Genomic DNA, 19,594 nt, shown 5'->3' with positions numbered 1-19,594 from the left:
TTCTTTTCACTTTATGGATTCCACAAAAATTGGGAACTCTCCCTGCCTTTCCCTGCTGCCTTCCTCACACAGTTTAGCAAATATTTATTGAGTATTGTGTACCAAGTCTATTTTGTGTGTAGATCCAGGCGGTACAGGATGAGCACAGTAGACAAAAACGCTGCCCTTGTGAGTTTGCATTCTAATGGAAAGAGAAAGACAAGAAACATGTGACTAAAATTTGTGATCCCTTAGGTGATGATATGCTCTGGGGAGAAAAGGAAGGCAGGGAGGAGGGACAGAAAGTGCTGGGGTGGGTGAGAGATACTCTTTAAGTAGAGAGATTGAGAGATCGGGGAAGGTGACCCTGACAGCGTGAGGTTTGCATAGAGACCTGAAGCAGACAGGAGCAGGCCTTGCTGTTAAATGGAAGAAGATTATTCTAGACAGAGGGAATACCAAGTGGAATGGCCTGGATGTGGCAATGTGCTTGTGTTTAGGAAGCAGCCAAGAGACCAGCACTTCTGGCGTGGAGTTAGTAAGGTGGGAAGTAATGGGAGAGGACTTCGTAGAGCTACCGCAGAGCCCGCTCACGAGGGGTCTCATAGGCCACGCAGGGGCTTGACTTTTGCACTGAGTGAGAGAAAAAGTAACTGGAGGTCTTTGAGTCAGAGCAATATGATCTGGTTTAGTTTTAAAAGTATGCATGGGCCGGCCCCGTGGCTTAGCGGTTAAGTGCGTGCGCTGCGCTGCTGGCGGCCCGGGTTTGGATCCCGGGCGCACACCGATGCACCGCTTCCCCAGCCATGCTGAGGCCGCGTCCCACATACAGCAACTAGAAGGCTGTGCAACTATGACATACAACTATCTACTGGGGCTTTGGCGGGGAAAAAAAAAAATTAAAAGTATGCTGCTAAGAAGGCCAGAATTCAAATTTTGACCTTTTGGAGGCTTAGCAACTTTGTTTTGCCTTTACATCAAACTACCTGTGGCTTCCTGGATTGATCCTTGCCCAGCTCCCATTTCTGCTAGTTGTGCACGCACCGCTGTACCATCTTCACGTTATAGTCTGCACGTTGATGAGGTTTAGTGTTTGTAAGATCTGAAGCCTTATTGGAAGAACATTTTGATTTATGGGATAATTGAGTCGAGAGTTGTCTGCACTTTAGTTCACTTGAATGACCAAAATAAGCCTAGGAAAGTTTTAGAGACATTCTATTTAGAAACCTTCTATCTATTGTTAATAGATGTGCTACTCTTGTTGCTTCTGATCCATTAAGGCACACCACAAACTACTGAAGTCAGAAGGAGGAGCACTTGACATTCAAAATATGGTAGGTTTATGGAATCTAAAGTCTGTTTTCAGAGTGACATTTTCTATGGCAAAGGAAACTTCAATCTTATTAGTATTTTTGACATGAATGCATATGTGTGATAACTACTGTTAATGTGCATCTTATATGTGCAAAGGCACAGAAAGGTTTTAAGTTAACCCGATAGACGCTCTCATTACTTAGCTTCACAGCAACCTTACAAGGTACATTTTTAAATTTCCATTTTACATGTAGGAACACAAAGACTCAGTGATGAGATACCTTGCCCAGAATCAAATACTGCACAAATATAGGTCCTGGAAGATTCTAATGTCTATGCACTTTCCATTGAACTGAGTTGGTTTCTCCTCACCCCAATAGGTCAGGCAAGTGTTCTTGGGATTCTGTGGTTGGTTTGTCTTTGTCTCACTCTCCATCTCTATCTCTCATGCATGTTATAAGCACACATTTAAATCTTGAACCTTCAAGAATATTTTCAGATAAATCTTCTTTCCCAAGGTGGTATTGAAATTATTGAGATCAAATTGATCCAACCCAATTCACTTTATAGTAGAGCCAGCTATTTACTTTGGCTGAGCAAGAGGATCACGTTAGAAATGACTTGTCCTTGAATTTGTACGCAACATGAATGCTAATATGATATTTGGAACTTTGAATACAATATCAATATTTCATATCCTCTGCCCATAATTATTAATATACACTGCTGAGAATTTTAATAGGCAGAGTAAATCATTGAAGGCAGCTAAACATCTTGATGTTGTTATGAATCTCTGATTTGCCTGATTTGGGATCATGTTATGATGAGGTTCTAGTTGTACACATAGTTTTATAGACATTGGATTTAACATATCAGTATATCAACAAATATGTCCCCTTCTCATGATATAACATACCAAGTTTTGTAACTGGTGTGTTTTACTTCACAGCCACTGGATGTCACTGTAGTTCCCCAGATGGAGTCCTCTACTTTCATAATCCTTGTAAGAGGACGGTAGGGGGAAAAACTTCAGTTTTAAGTCCTCTGGTACTTAATGGGATCCGTGTTTGTGTTGCTCCCATTTTGATTCCTGATTGAAGCCGTGGTATGAAGCAGTGGCAATTAACACAATACCTCAAGCGCATACCTATAAACTCCTCAGGAAGAGGAATTAATTGTATTTTGGTGTCATTGCTAGAGACAGCTGAGATTTCCATTGTGAATATCATTGCAGAGTGGCTTTAATAAGCAAAATGAGTGACTGGAGGCCTTTAATGAAACCGTTTTTATGTGTGCAGCTGTAGCCACGTGATCTGTAAGACACAATGCACAGTGGCGGTGAGGGAACACTTCACAGCCGCCTGCTTTGAAGCTGCTCCTTCGCTCTTTTTCTTTTTTATGAAAAGAGGCACAAGTGTTTTTCCTGTTGTGTGGAGCTGACATGTCGTCATACTTTCTGTGCTGTTTGGAAGCTACCAGCCGTCAGAGTTGTGACCACCCTCATCACTAGCAGAAAGAATTGTGAAGCCTTTAGGACACGTGGCACTGGGCTTCCTTCTGTACTTAGACTCATGCAGCCGTGACCTGAGCTTTGAGGAGACATGGTGTCCTGGTGGCACGCTAAGTCTGGAGATAGAAACTGTGAAACCAGCAAAGAGTGCTTGTCACTAAATCTGCCTCCTGGTCCAGCTGATGTTTCCTTGTCTGTATTCTCCTAGCCTGAGTCAGACCTCATCATCTCTCTCCTCTCGTATTACATTAGCCTTGCAGCTGGTCCTCTTGCCTCTGGTCATACCAGGGTTATCCATCTGCATGCAGACCTCATTCTCCTTGCATTGGGGCCCAAGGTCTTTTGCAGGGCTTGTAGCACCTGCGACCTGAGCACCCATCGTAACTCCAGCCTTGTGTCTCGCCTCTCCCACCTCTTAGTTTATATAGTAGAGAACTGCCTGGAATTGGCTGCGTACCTTACAGTTTCTACTCCTTGGTTTCCTTGCTCGTGCTGTTAAGATTCTCAGGAAGTCCTTTCTCGCCCATCTTTACCTGCCTAACTGCTATGCATCTTCTAAGGCTTACTTGGAATTTTAATTAAAAATGACAATACAGTATAACCACTAGCCATTTTCTAAGAATACCTATGAAAACAAAGTAAGATGAAAACTCTCAGCTGTCCAAGCTGACTGACAGCTAACCTAGTGCCACAATCTGGGGAGAGGAGAGAGAGAAAAGCAGTTGGAGGCTCCCACGCTCAGCCTTGTGAAGTAGAATCCCCTTTTCCTTGTGAGAGCAAGTAGGGAGACACATCTGCTTCTTCCATATGCCCGGCCCTTGGGCACAGACTTCTGTTGCTCAGAAGCTGTTCCTTGAGATGATCAGGATACTTGCTGGCACTACCCCTTCTCATACATCCGTTAGGAAATTGCAAATCCTGAAAATGACAGAGTGGTGTAGGAAGCACTAGGAGTGATATTGATGAATTGTGTCCTGGGAGGTGATGTTCCCACAAGTACATGCTATGGGTGGGTGTGGGAAACAAGCAAATTTGGACGAGAAATAGATATAAGGCTGTTTAAGCGGGGTTATTTACAATATCAATTAATTGGAAAAGTAAAGCCTAATAGTATAAAATAATAGGAGAATGTTATAAATTACAGTGCATCCATAGGATCTAAGATTATGCAGCTTTTGATCACGTTTTTGGAGTTCTTTTTTTGAAGACTGATGCGGGCAAATGCCATGTTGTAATGATGATTGAATAGAAGTATATATTTTTCACAAAATTTAGGAAATGTATGTGTGTGTGAGTGTATATATATATGTTTTTACATATATGCAATATTTCCCCAATTTTGTGAAATATATATACACATATACTCACATAGGCCCAGAAACAAAGACAAGAAGGGAATATACTTGATTGATAGGTTTAAAGATGAATTGTGATTGTCAGCTGTGTTTTTCAAATTTCTGTAATGGAACTATAGTATTTTAGTAATCAGAAAAAAATAAACGCAATTTTTAAAACTTTTTAAAAGATTTTTAAAGACTTAGCTCAGACATCTTCCTGAAGCCCCAAGTACCCAGAAATTGGGCCCAGTACCCATCTTCTGCACTGTTGTAGCATTTTCTACAACTAAGTTAATAGTGATCATATTATTAAAATTAGACGGTAATTCCATGAAAGCTGGGACTCTGTGTATGCATACATCTTTATAATCCAGGGCCTAGGACAAATAAATGGGTTTTGAACTAAGCTGTACTAAACTGTAAGGTATTTATATCAGACAGTTCAAAGGATGGATTACAAAGTACATAGAAGGAAGAGACTTGGAAAAGAAGCCAAAGAAATCACATGCCACATCCAAATGGAAATGTACTCTGAGTCCTTAAAGGATGCATTGGGTAACTTAGAATTTATGGAAGCTGTTTTAAGCTCTTCAGGTATTTACCAGTCAGCTTGAGATAACACATATACAAACACTTTGTGGAAAAATGAGGCTTTCTGTGAATACCAGTGGTGACCATTGAGTCTGAGTTAATATGAGGACTATTTCGATTTGTTGAAGAACGATCCACAAGGCCTTTACACCCATCAGGCTTAAGTGTCAAGATTCTCCTAGTAGTGCACTTAGGGAGCTGAATCTGGCGGTGGCAATTTTCCGGGGGATCTTGCCGGTGTTAAGTAGTTTCCTTAGGTTAAGGAACCTGTTAGAAATTGAGCCCTGTTTTAGTCTTTGCTTCTCCAGTTTTTGGGTTGCTTGGTCAGAGGCTGTTCATTTTTATCTGAAAATAAGATTGACAAAATGTATGTAGTTTCTGCCTAGCGCAGAGAAGTCCAAGGACCATTTGTCTCCTGGAGTTTCCTGTAACAAAGGTATACAGAGAATTGTTTTCTGGGCGAATTAGAGGTAAAAGCCACTTTTGTTTCTTCTCTTATCGAGTGATGAGAAGAGTAGGGACTCGGGTTTCTATTTGAGCCGCACGCTATACTTTCGGTGGATTCAGCAAAGAAATCCAGGCAGGAGGTCACAGGTGAACACTTTCCATTCTGGGAAGATTGAGGTTTTTTAAAAGACTTTGAAGTTAAATCAACAGTTTCAGAAGAAACTTCTTTCTTCTTTTTTTTTTTTTTTTAAGAAAAAGTTTCAGAAAATTAAATAGAAAATAGAATTATATGTTATCGTTATTTGCTAATATGGCATTCTGTTACCATCAGACTTCACTTATCTATCAGAAACAAAAATAAAATTTAAAGCAATATGAAGCTTTTGTTTTTGTTTCTAAAAAGCTTTTTTTTACTCTTTTGGAGGCTTTCTTTCCTTTTTTCTCCCTTTTGGTTGCTGTTTTGAAGTGATTTAAGAGGGCTTCTCTCCTGTTTTTCCACCTACGCGGGAGTGGTATTTGATCATTGAAATTCACTTGCCAATGCATGAAAAATACTTCAGATAGTTTTTTAAAATACACTTATATTTGTGAAGTTTAATAATATATTTTAATATAGTATTTTAAATGGATTTATGAAGTTTTAAAAATAAGGTCTTTAAAAGAATCTTGATGAGGGGGCCAGCCCAGTGGCGCAAGCGGTTGGGTGCGCGCGCTCCGCTGCGGCAGCCCAGGGTTCGCTGGTTCGGATCCCGGGCGCGCACCGACGCACTGCTTGGTGGGCCATGCTGTGGCGGCGTCCCATATAAAGTGGAGGAAGATAGGCACCGATGTTAGCCCAGGGCCGTCTTCCTCAGCAAAAAAGGAGGAGGATTGGCGGATGTTAGCTCAGGGCTGATCTCCTCACAAAAAAAAAAAAAAAAAAAAGAATCTTGATGAGTTTATGGGAGAATTACCTAGGGTCGTTTCTCAAATGATAACTCAAAATGAATCTAAGTTCACTCTGGGTGACAGCTCCTAATATCATTGTTTTTGAACATTGCAGCAAAGAGCCATTAGTTATAGAACTGATTTGCTGCTGCTACTTCTTTTTTGTGTGTGTGTGTGAGGAAGATCAGCCCTGAGCTAACATCCGTTGCCAGTCGTCCTCTTTTTGCTGAGGAAGATTGGCCCTGGGCTAACATCTGTGCCCATCTTCCTCTACTTTATATGGGACGCCACCACAGCATGGCTTGACAAGCGGTGCCGTTGGTCCACGCCCAGGATCTGAACCTGTGAATCCCTGGCCGCCAGAGCGGAACACGTGAACTTAACCGCTATATCACCAGGCCGGCCCCGATTTGCTTCTTTTTGATATTTAAAAAATATATTATAAATTACTTAGTAGGATTACTTAGTTGATTAAAATCTACTTGGTTTTAGAATGGGGCTAAAGAGGAAGAGCCAGGAGAAAGTTAGTTGGAAACCATCTAGACTCGTATTTGTTTTGTTTTTCCTCTTCTTGGGTCTTGGTGAGGATGTCTTATGCCCAGGCCTAGGCAAGACAAGGCTGGTCTTCAGCGACTTTTCACCTCCTCTTTAAGCGTTTTTCTTTTCCTCTCAAAGTAATCCATCTAGGTATCTTGTATATTCATGTTGAACTTTCTCCCTATTAAGGTCTGTATTTAGTTAGATTTCTGCCCTTTTTTAAAAAAACACGAATTTTCTCTAAGAAGTGATTAACTGATAATCAATTATGCCTCTTAGGGCTATTTGGATTATTGTAACATTAATCTTTGAACATAATAAGACTTAGTTGGGGGATGGTATATGACAGTGTATCCAAATTGGGATGGGGATGTACAAAATTTAAAAGATTCTTTAATATAATATAATTTTAAAAAGCCAGATTCTGTAATAGGAAAGTTTTCTCTCTGTTACCAGATGAGTGTATGAGTAGGAACCTGTAGCTGCATTTGATCCTCTGGACTTTGTTTATTTGCTCTCTTATATGTTATCTGAATTTTCAATAGAATAGTGCCAGAAGTCTCCTAGGAAGGAATGGTATGACTTTTGTTTTCTCACATGTTCTTGTTTTTGCTAGCTTTATTTGAATAAATTTTTCTTCTTAAGATTACCAGAATATTTTTCTGATGCTGGTAATTGCATTATTTAAACATTTGGTGTTATAGTTCTGTGAAATTTTCTGCCAACACCATATCCATTATTTTTCCTTTCTAGATTGGTTTGCTGGTCTTCATTTGCATGTAGTCGACAAAACCCCAGCTACACTCCCACTTCTTTGGTGACCACATATATTACACTTTAGTTCTTCTTTTGTTACCCATTTGTCATAGCTGTTCAAATACAGCTTGGTTCTTTTACCCTTTTAGTTTTATTTTCTTTTTCAATATAGTCCGAATTCAAATGATTTATGTGAGATTAAGATTGATATAATTTGAAATGTTGCCCATTATTTTCTTTCCCCTTACACTATAAAGTGTGATTGTTTATTTTCACTTAATTAGAAAGTATTTATTGAACACATTTCAAAATAAAAGAGTTTGAGGCAATTGAAACATGAGAACTGCAGGAATGTGAGAGAGATTTTAGCTGACATAGAAAGAATGAGCAGAATATAGATAGACTCAGCAGAGGCAGCGGAGGATGCCCCTCCAGTGGGAACTGTAGTCAAGGGAGAGGCAATGCTGTGCAGAGGAAAGAGCGAGTTGGCGCCAGACTTGTGGCTGCCATTCAAATCGTCAAATGTGTGCTATTCTGAACTTCAGGTTCATTTCCTGTAGAACAGAAGTATAACTTGCTCATTAGATTATTATATTAGCTTCCTAAGACTACTGTAACATTACCATAAACCTGATGGTTTAAAACAACAGAAATGTAATCTTTAACAGTTCTGGAGGTGAGAAGTCCAAAATTAATTTCACTGGGCTGAAATCAAGGTGTTGGCAGGGCCATGCTCTTTCTGGGAGCCTTAGGGGGAATCCGTTCCTTGCCTCTTCCTGCTTCTGGTGGCTGCCATCATTCCTTGGCTTGTGGCCGCATCACTTTATTCTCTGCTCTGTGGTCATGTTGCCCTTTCCTCTTCTGTCTGTGTCAAAGCTCCTTCTGTCTCTCTCTTATAATTGGATTTGGGGCCCACCTGAATAATCCGGGATAATGTCCTCATCTCAGTATCTTTAAATTAATGACATCTGCAAAAGGTTTGCCATAAAAGGTAACATTTACAGGTTCCAGAGATTAGGTCTGATCTCTTTGGGGCCATTATTTAGCCTACTGCAGATATTATAAGAATTAAATACAGTAATGGAAAAGGTCTCAGATTGAGACTTGTAGAAATATAATTTTCTTTATTTCTATAACTTGAATTAAATTTGACTCTCAGTCTTCACCTTCTTAGCAACATCCAATTTACTCTCCTATTGTTTGCTTTATGGATTGTTCTCAGTCTTGTTGGGGTAAATAATAAATTCAGGTTCTATAAATGAGTTATGCACAGGTTTAGAATATTCTCAATTGAAGGTTCAGACCTAGATTCACTCCTCCAACATTCTGGTGGGGCATTTAAGTCCCAGGAGGAGTATTTGTCTAACTCTTGTCCAACTTGTAATGTTTTGGAAACTCTTGCTCCTCTCAAGCTTATTGACTGTACCATAAAGTCCCTTAAGTTCATGGTCTTCTCTTAGCCCCTCCGTGCTCCTTCTGGGGGACTCGATACTACTGCAGTGCTCTTTCCCCGTTCAGTACCTTGAAATTTTCTCCCACTGTAGTTGCAAAGAAAGAATATAGATATAGTGCTTAGCACATTGTATGTTTAATAATGTGAACTTGTGTTTCATAAGTTTGAAAACACCAGCAGGGTTTGGGTGAGAAGTAGACAAAAGTAAAGACAGAAAGGGATGCAACTTCCCCCTTGATATCTCAGTGACCACTGGATCTCCCAACACCCTGCTTCTTTTACAGTCTTGAACTCATTAATGGTAACACAATCCTTCCAAGAGCTTAGGCAAAGAACCTTAGTGTCTTTCTTAATTACCCTCTCCCTTTCATTCCATATCCAATTTGTCAGCAAATCCTGTTAGCTCTACCTTCAGAATACATTCAGATTCTGCCTATTTCTTACACATCCACCACTACCCTTCTAATCCAAGCCATATCCTCTCTCCCCTTGTTAATCGCAATATTGTATTAAATGGTCTTCCTGCTTCCACCCTTAAGCCTTTTAAAATCAGTTCTCCACCCAGCAGCCAATGTGATCTGATGAAAACATAAGTCCCTTCATGTTATTTGTCTGTTCAAAATGGCTTCTAACTCAGAGGAAAAGCCAAATTTACTATGAATGGCAAGGCTCCATCCAATCCCCCCAGCTCATCACCACTACTTCTCTAACTTCTTCTAGTACTTTCTCTTTTGCTCACTTGGCTTTAGCCACATTTACCTCCTTGCTTTTGCCTCAAGGACTTTGTTCTTGTTCTTCCTCTAGATATTCGCTTGGCTCAAGCCCTCATCTCCTTTGGGTCTTTGTTCAAATATTACCTTCTCAATGACGCTTTCCCTGGCAAGCTATTGAAAACGGATTCCTTTCCTCTATGCCCTCCTCTCTCTCTCTTCCCTGCTATTTTTCTCTCTAGTGTTTACTATCGCCTTTGAGAATTTATATTTTTATTGTCCATGTCTTCCCATTAGAATGAAAGCTCCATGAGGCAATGACTTTTGACTGTCTTGTTCACTACAAAATTCTAAGCCCCAAGATGAATGTCTGACACATGTTAGGCCTTCAATAAATATTCGTTGAATGGATGGACGGATGAATAAGTTATAACTGCCAGATTACATGGATTTATCTCATAACAAGTAGAAAGTAGACAAGCTTTTTGAGCAGGGGTCACTTTGATACAAATGTTTTATGAGATTTGCTATGATATCAGTGTCCAAGTTGGATTGGAAGAAAAAGAAACTAGAGGTTTGGAGATTAATGAAGAAGAAGTGAAGGTCTAAATTGGAATGGCAATAGAGGGAATGGGTGGGGGGTTGCTGGTTGTGTGAGAGACGCTTGGAGAAAGAATCCCTGATATCTGGGGATAACAAGAGTGGAGGATATGGCGTGGATATAGTGAAAGATGTAATGGAGATGGGAGAATTTAGGAAAAAGCAGTTTGAGAGGGAAAAAGGAAGATGACTGTTTACCCTTCAAGTTTTTGAAATTTTTTTGTAAAATGTACATAACATAAAATTTACCATTTTATCCATTTTTAAGGGTACAGTTCACTGGCATTATGTACATTCATATTGTTGTGCAACCATCACAACCATCCATCTCTAAAAACATTTTTATCTTTCCGTGTGAAACTCTGAACCCATTAAACAATAGCTCCTCATTCCTCCCTCCCCCCAGACCCTGACAACCACCGTTCTACTTTCTGTTTATAAATTTGTCTATTCTAGGTACATTATGTAAATGGAATCATACCATATCTGTTCTTTTGTGTCTGTCTTATTTTATGTAGCATAATATCTTTAAGGATCATCCATGTTGTAGCTTGTGTCAGAATTTCATTCCTTTTTAAGGCTAAATATTCTGTTATATGTCTATACAATATTTTGTTTATCCATTCATTTGTTGATGGACATTAGGATGTTTCCACCTTTTGGCTGTCTGGAAATGATGCTACTATGAACACTGGTGTACAAATATCTGTTCCAGTCCCTGCTTTCGCTTCTTTTGGTTATATACTCAGAAGTGGAATTGCTGGAATTGTTAATATTTTGAGGAGCCACCATACTGACTTTGGTTTTAGACAAACTATGTTTGAGGTGGTGGAAAGTCTAGCAGATAGGCCTAGAGTGTGAGTGAAAGCAGCTGTAGCTGGAGATTGCACTTCCAGGAACTTGACAGAAGTGATGGCTGAAGAGGGGAGAACGAATCGGTTTAGAGACGGGGAAAGAAAAGAATTGAGCCAAGGGCTGTGTCTTAGGAGGGAGAAGGAGCTACGGGAGCTAGTCAGCGAGACAGAACAAGAGCAATGGGAGTTAGGAACAGAATGCCCAGTGTTGATACACACTTAGCTCAAACTCATCCATATTCATTGAACACTCTTACCAAAACTTCCTGTCTGATGAATAAGCTCCTATTTGAGGATGACATTGCTTTCAAGGGTCCAGGTGTTATAGGTCACAGATCACTCCTGAGTGTTGAATTTCTGAAACGCAGATACTTTTCAAAAAGGTCTGAGAAGCACCCAAAAAAAGCAGAAGATTTCTGTATTCCTTATTTGGCTGTTCTCCATTTCCTGTTCTGCATTAGTAATTTCACAGTTACTTTTCTTTAACCTTTTACTGAAGTATGACATACCTTAAGAAAAGTGAACAAACCATATGTGGACCACTCAATGAATTCTCAAATCTTGCATATACCTGAGGATCCAACACCCAGATCAAGAAACAGACTATTTCCCACACCCAGTGATTCCCCTCCTGCCCCTGCTCGCTCACCCACTGTCCCCGTTATCTTGATGTTTAACACCATAGATTTATTTTACCTGTGTTGAACCTTATATAAGTGGAATCACATAGTGTGTACTCTTTGTGTCTGACTTCTTTCATTTAATATTATGTTTGTGAAATTTATCCATACAGTTGTGTATTGTAGTATATATTTCACTGTGTGATTTTACACGGTTTATTTATTCCTTCTCATGTTGATAGGCATTTGGGTAGTTTACAGTTTGGGGCTATTATGAATAGTATTGCTATGAACATCACAGTTTCTTACTGAAATAGGAATTTTGAGTGTTATATTCACCTCTTTAAAGTTGTCATTGCTTATTTCATTGAAGTGCCTTTTCTCCTAAGTGCCTTCCCACCCTGCCTACCTATCTTCATTCTTTTATTTATTTGTTTTTTGTGAAGAAGATCAGCCCTGAGCTAACATCCATGCCAATCCTCCTCTTTTTGCTGAGGAAGACTGGCCCTGGGCTAACATCTATGCCCATCTTCCTCCACTTTATATGGGACGCCGCCACAGCATGGCCTGACCAGCGGTGCGTCGGTGCGCGCCCGGGATCCGAACTCAGGCCACCAGCAGCAGAGCGCACACACTTAACTGCTACGCTGTGGGGCTGCCCCCCCATCTTCATTCTTAATAAAAAAATATATTTGCCTGAACATTAGTTTTGAGAGTATAAAGTGCCACAAGAAATTAGATTTCTTAAAAAATTGTATGTACTTGCATTAAAATTTTCCTTTTAAAGCATTTGTTTTAATTTTTCTCAGCTGTCAATATTATGTATCTTAAATGCATATTGAAGCTGTCAAAATTTTTTATCTCCTAATGAGGTGAATTGTTCAACCTTGAGGCAAATATTTTAATTTTGGCACCATGATGAGTTGGAGAAAAAGAATAGCTCCATATTCTTAATGCAGATTTGTTATCCAGCTTATAATTTACATAGCAATAAACGGAGATTGAGAATTCGTAAAGAGTGCATTGTAATATTTTATGTGGTTTTTCTCTTCAGGTTACAGTCTGTTTTGGCATAAATACAACATTACTAATTCAAAATTGGTGAAAATTTTATCAATCTGGCTATTTCAGAATTGAGTGGAATTTTGCTATGTTTAAAGAGATACATACATAATAGATGTATATACATACATAATATATATAAAAATAATTTCGTATATTTGTATGGATATTTATATCCATATGTATTGGTTTACCTACCTGTCTGTCTATCTGTCTATCTGTCTATCTCTCTACCTACCTGCCTACCTATCTACCTATCTGTCCATCTGTTGACATACTCACTGAAACATTCTTTACAGAAAGAACAATAGAAGACCATGAGCTGGTGATTGAAGTGCTATCTAACTGGGGAATGGAAGAAGAAAATAAGCTATACTTTAGAAAAAATTATGCCAAATATGAATTCTTTAAAAACCCAATGGTAAGTGAAATCTCCATTAATAGTTATGGAAAATAAATGAATTAGTTAAATTTTATTTTATGTGAAGAAAAGAGTCACTATAAATAAAATACAATTCCCTATATGGTAAATTGTAGGTAAGAATTCTGGTCCTTTGCAATTATAGTCATATTTTTTCTTACTCTAACAATGATTAGTCAACATCATCACAGAAGTTCAGATACACAGTTTTAGGCAACTATTGCTTCTTTTTCTTGCTTTTTAAGAAAAAAAAACCAATACATTTGATATGGGGAGTGAATTATTAGATATCCTCAAACAGTTTCCAAAATGTTATAGTTGAACACTTTTCACAGAATTTAGGAAATTTAAATGAGAAAATTTTAAAAGTAAAAACAGATTGATGATTGTTGGGAGTGTTGTAACTTAGCCAGAAATTTAAGATTGGCGTGAATCTTGCTGTTCCAAAGTGTTTTGTTTTCAGTGTAATAATTACTGAGCTAAGTAGAAATGAGATAAAGACCAGTGCATTACCTAGTAAATACTACTTTCATTATAGTTCTCTTTAAAAGAAAATAAATGTATGTCACATTCTAATGAAGATTAGGGATCTGGAGAAGTCGGAATAGCCTCTGGGCTCATTATTTTAAATTGTTTTTGTCTCTGCAGCTGTAGCATACTTTTACACTGAGTTTTGGATAATTGGATTGAAATGATCCTTTATGAAAAATATGTGATACACACCATAATAGAATATTTTCAAACCCTGAAAGACCTCTTACTTTCTCTTTTATTGGAACCTATTAATAGAAACATAATTGGGATGATCTTTGACAAAGAAAATAAGAGTCCTAATAAAAATTAAATAGAATTGGAATTTGAAGGGAAACTGTTTTCCTGTGAATCTTTATTAAAAGCAAGAGTTTAAAAGTCGTAGTTAAAGGCGTATGATTTAGTGCTTGTTTTTGGTTTTATCTCTTGTTTTTTATTTAAACAAGGTTGTACATTCAGTTTGTAGACGTAGGGCAGTTGTTCTCAACTAGGGGGCAATTTGACAATGTCTGGAGATGTTTTTGGTTGTCATAACTGGGAGTGGGGAGGGCTGCTAGCGAGTAGAGGCCAGGAATGCTGCTAAACACCCTACGATGCACAGGACAGCCCCCCACAACACAGTACTTTAGGGCAAATGTTAAGAGAACTACCGTTGAGTGGCCGGCCTGGTGGTGCAGCGGTTAAGTGCGCGCGCTCAGCTGGGGCGGCCAGGGGCTCGGATCCCAGGTGCACACTGACGCACCGCTTGTCAAGCCATGCTGTAGAGGCGTCCCATATAAAGTAGAGGAAGATGGGTACTGATGTTAGCCCAGAGCCAGTCTTCCTCAGCAAAAAAAAAAGGAGGATTGGTGACAGATGTTAGCTCAGGGCTAATATTCCTCACACCCACAAAAAAAGAGAGAACTACTGTTGAAAAAACCCATATCCTAGAGGAAGTATAGCAGAATATATTTTCCCAAACTCATCTGATCATACAAATTACCTAGGGGAGGGAGAGAGTGCGTGTTAAAAATGCAGGATCTGGAACCTACCCAGACCCACTGAATTAGACACTCCAGGAACAAGGTGTGGGAATTCCTATTGTCAACAACTGCCCTGGGTGAATTTTATGATTATACAAGTTTGGAAAAACAGTAGGTGGAAAGGACTGGACCTTTAGCTCCCTGGCCCTAGTTAAAGTCCTGGCTCCTCTACACTGTGGGCTGTGACCTTGGGTATACCCTTTATTTCTGTGATCCTTGACTTTATAAAATGGAGTTGATAGTCCTTTAATACCTGCTGGACTGGTTGCAGGACTCAGGGAAGAGAGATGGGAGCAAGCACACTGGCACCCTGAGGGCAGTGTTTTGTAACTAGAGGTACAAGGGATCTCTGCATCAGCATCGTCTTAGGGGTTTGCTCATCTTTGGGCCCTACTCCTCTTTTCTCGTTAAGAAACCTGAAGGTAGAGTCCAGGGATCGGTATTTTTAAAAACACGTTGGGTGAATTTCAACACATTGATTTAAAGAACTTTTGCTTTAGATTACTATATTGGTCATAATCGAATCTTTCTAGCATAGGTTTTAGAATAATGTAACCTGTATCTTTTCGTCAGTATTTTTTTTTCCAGAGCATATGGTGTCTTTTGCAACTGAAACCAATGGTGAAATATCCCCCACACAGATTTTGCAGGTAAAATATATTTTCATTAAGATACGTGAGTAGTAACATAATAAAGGGAAACTTTAAGGTCCATATTTATACATGCCCAGATTTTGGAATGTTATGCCTTGAATGATTAATTTTTACTGGAAGTAAAACTGAAAAGAAAAGAATTGGAAAGAAAAAAAAAAAAAAAAAAAAAAAAAAAAAAAAAAAAAAAAAAAAAAAAAAGAACAAAACATGGATAAAGAATTCCGTGTATCAATAAAGCCCCCTAACAATGTTATTCTTCCCAGTTTTGGCCAATTGTCAAAGGATTTTAAGCATTTGAAAAATGTATATCGTGAAAGGAAACTTGCAGAGTTTTGCTCTGTGATGTGTTTAAAGATTATGTTAGTCTTTTGAAAAATCAAAATTCCCTGTAAATTGTAGACATTTTACTAACAGATTAGTATTAACTTTTATAATAAATGCCCTCAATCCTATTTGTGGTAAGATATTTAGCAATTAAATGAAAGAAGAAGAAAAGATATAGAATATATCTATTTCATGCACTAATAATAGCTACATTTGTAATAGCTGTGTTGGAAATACTTGAGTAGAATTGTGAAATATCTTTGCTGAATTAAGAATATAATTATTTAATTAAAAATCTCTTTAGTTTTGCATCTTTTGGGCTCATTTCTTCCAAACTCACAGTGGCTTTAGGTGATCATTTTCCAAAATATTTTCATTGCAATGAAAGAATGATTTCAGTTATTATTTTATTTTTAATGGACTAGTAGATTTCACATCAGAAGCTCTACAGTTGTTAACAGGTTATTGTTGAGCCGTGTCTTTGTAATAGTTGCTGTTTGATCTAAGCCCTGGGCATCCCCAAACCCATTCAGTATTCTCTGATTTTCAATGAAGACAACTTAATATTTCCAACAGAGATATTACTTTAAATATATTGGTATTTAAATATATTGGTAAATATATTGGGTATCACGGATTTGTTTTCTGTGGGCTTTCTAATAGGTTATATTTCATTTTTGCACTTCACAATATTTTAGAAATATGATTAGTCTGAAGAGATTTTTCTAAAAGCTACTTCTGTGCTACAGGGTTTTCACAGACAGCCCATGAGAATATTAGGACATTCGTGGCAGCAGCAGTAGTGCCCCAGGCCCCAACTCTCAGGGCTTCTCTATGCTTCACTACTGGATTATGACAGGGCGATGGATTGGAGTTTTTCTTCTGCCTCCTTTCCCAAATTTTCCTATAATATAGTTATATTACTTTAATGTTAATTTATAAAAACAAGAAAAAATTATAGCTTTGAAATCAGATAGTCCTGCATGTGCCCCTGACCTCTTCTCTCCACTGAGGCAATGTTTCTACTTTTAAAAACATTCCTTCTTGGGCCGGCCCGGTGGCGCAAGCGGTTAAGTGCGCGCGCTCCGCGGCGGCGGCCCGGGGTTCGCTGGTTCGGATCCCGGGCGCGCACCGACGCACTACTTGGTAAGCCATGCTGTGGCGGCGTCCCATATAAAGTGGAGGAAGATAGGCACCGATGTTAGCCCAGGGCCGTCTTCCTCAGCAAAAAAAAAAAACGAGGAGGATTGGCGGATGTTAGCTCAGGGCTGATCTCCTCACAAAAAAAAAAAAAAAAAAAAAAAAAAAAAAAAAAAAAAAAGGGCCGGCCCGGTGGCGCAAGTGGTTAAGTGCGCGCGCTCCGCTGCGGCGGCCCGGGGTTCGCTGGTTCGGATCCCGGGCGCGCACCGACGCACTGCTTGGTAAGCCATGCTGTGGCGGCGTCCCATATAAAGTGGAGGAAGATGGGCACTGATGTTAGCCCAGGGCCGTCTTCCTCAGCAAAAAAAAAAGAGGAGGATTGGCGGATGTTAGCTCAGGGCTGATCTCCTCACAAAAAAAAAAAAAAAAAAAAAAAAAAAAAAAAAAAAAAACATTCCTTCTTTTTCCAGTGTGACCTCTATGACTCCCTTTTTAAAATTTAATTGGTTTGGTTTAATAACTTGGAAAGCACTCAAACTAAAAAACCTACTTGCCTGTTTTGCATGACAATTAATTAATATCTGTGGCTCATTAAATTTTTCTTAGTAATTTACTTAGAAAAACATAAATATCTACTATCAGCATTCCCCTGAGTAGCCTTTTAAAATATGTTACGTTGTTTTAGCTAACAATTTCTCTTGCTTTCAGTTTTTCCATTTTGCATTTGTTTCTTCATAGGGATTTCTATTTTCTTCTTTTAATGAGACACTAATGCATTTCACTGTCTTAATAAGGACGCTGAGGACAACCACTCTTCCTTTTCATTCCCGTTTTCCTGACCAACACGTGCCCGCTGTCTCAGCTAATTATGACTATGTAACACACTATTCCAAACCTTAATGGCTTAAGTACCCACTCACATTTTGCTGGCAATTTTATGGGTCAGGAATTTGGGAAGGCTTTAACTGGGTGGGTCATCACTGAGGCACATTGACTCACAGTGGGATTTAGGATCCCCTTCTAAGATGGCTTTTCACTACATGTGCCTGGTACTCCTGGCCACTCTTTCTCTCTCCACAGGGTGTGTTATCCTTCAGGGCTTTTCCAGTTGCTCTGGGCTTCTCACCACATAGCTGTCTCAGGGTAGTCGCATTTCTTATGTGACAGCTAGCTTCTAAGAGTTAAGTAGTGGAAGCCCTCAGGTTAGTTAAGAACTGCAGTTAGAACTGGCTGTCACTTCTGCCATATTCTGTTGGTCAAAGCAGTCACAAGCCTTGACCAGATTCAAGGGGGTGGAGAAACAGACCACCTCTTCATGGTTCATTGGCAAGATCACTTTGCAAAAGAGCGTGTGGGATGGAAGATATTGTTGCAGTTCTCTTTGGAAAACACAATCTGCCATCCCCACCTGCAGCTGAGAACCATAGAGGACAAAGAAGAGATTGTTTGCTTTACCCTCATCAAGGAGGTGAACTTGGCTCAAGTTTCATAATAATTGAATATCTGAAGTCAGGATTGTGGTCTTACTTATACCATAGTGAAGTTGAAGTTGATAGGTTCTCAAGCAAAATCATAGAAAAGTATCAGGATTTAACTCCATAGATGAAGTCTAGCTTTTCAAATGGACATTCAAATAGCTTATAATTTTGGTGTTTGGCCAAGTACTGATCCCTTAGAATGTATATTTTGTGAACGTATTTTCATTTGGAATTTGCTTCAGGTTATCAAAAGACTTGCTTTCTGTTATATATACATTGTCATTTCTGCAATGGTGTATAAGTGGTATTGACGCTATTAGATTTTACCTGTTTCTATTTGAAATCTTAACATGATTAATATAAGGCTACAATATCATTGATTCAAAAACAGTATGAGAGTGTCTGATTTTTCTTCCAGATGTTTCTGAGTTCAAGCACATATCCTGAAATCCATGGCTTCTTACATGCAAAAGAACAGGGAAAGAAGTCCTGGAAAAAGATTTACTTCCTTCTAAGAAGATCTGGTTTATATTTTTCTACTAAAGGGACATCAAAGGTAATTAAAATATCAGTGATGTGTTATGAATCATATAAAAGTTGTAAGTTAAAATGGGTTTTACTTTGTTTTATTACTTTATTACTTGATGTCAGGAGTTGGTAATTTTTTTGGATTCCAAGCATTTGCTGTAATCTGTTTAAAAATGATTCAAGTTTATTTACCACTAGTTTCAACATACATCCTTTGATGGAATCTAGATACTCTTATTACAGTACCACATACCTTGCTCATTTTTTCCCAACTCTGAATTCATGCCCTTTCTCCTCACCCTACGCTGCAGATTTTGAGGCCCAGCCTAGTTCACATCTTTTCTTTTTATCCCAGATCATGCCTGGTCTTGCCCACTTCTGAACTTCTGTTGATGTTGATGTACTTAGTAACACTCAGCGGAGTCTGTAATTGTTCTTTAATTCCTTTGAGTGTGTTAGTTTTGTCTCTTTAGCTAGATTGTAAATTCCTAGAGGAAGTTATGTTATGATTGGGGTGGATGTACGTGTTTATGTGTGTGCTTGTGTATACAGTTACATAGACTTACATGTGCAAATGTCGATGCACACACACGTAATCACTTATACATGTAATTCCCACAGTGCTCAGCACTATGTAGTCTGTGTCTCTATGTAGTCTAGTCAATGTTGTCTCTGCCATATGGTCTATGTTTTATAAGTGTTGACATTTTATCCAATACATTGATATCTTTTAAGTGAAACTACTTTTGAGAGTTTTCATGAGAGGTTATTTTAATTCTATTTTCATTCATCTGTTGTTG

The 19,594-nt window shown here is 38.8% G+C and overlaps 1 protein-coding gene across 2 annotated transcripts in view; it reads left to right on the top strand.

The window, feature by feature from the left end:
- Nucleotides 1-19,594, top strand: part of GRB14 (growth factor receptor bound protein 14) — a 124,729-nt gene that overhangs the window by 84,059 nt on the left and 21,076 nt on the right. For both annotated transcript variants that reach the window (XM_058549126.1, XM_058549127.1), the window contains 3 exons: nt 12,997-13,122; nt 15,245-15,321; nt 18,685-18,822. In XM_058549126.1, the coding sequence (XP_058405109.1) occupies nt 12,997-13,122; nt 15,245-15,321; nt 18,685-18,822 (341 nt within the window). The remainder of the gene's footprint in view (nt 1-12,996; nt 13,123-15,244; nt 15,322-18,684; nt 18,823-19,594) is intronic.

Source organism: Diceros bicornis, chromosome 10, assembly GCF_020826845.1.
Source record: "Diceros bicornis minor isolate mBicDic1 chromosome 10, mDicBic1.mat.cur, whole genome shotgun sequence".
NCBI lineage: Eukaryota > Metazoa > Chordata > Mammalia > Perissodactyla > Rhinocerotidae > Diceros > Diceros bicornis.
The sequence above is the reverse complement of the archived record's forward strand: the minus strand, read 5'-3'. Positions and strand labels throughout refer to the sequence as shown.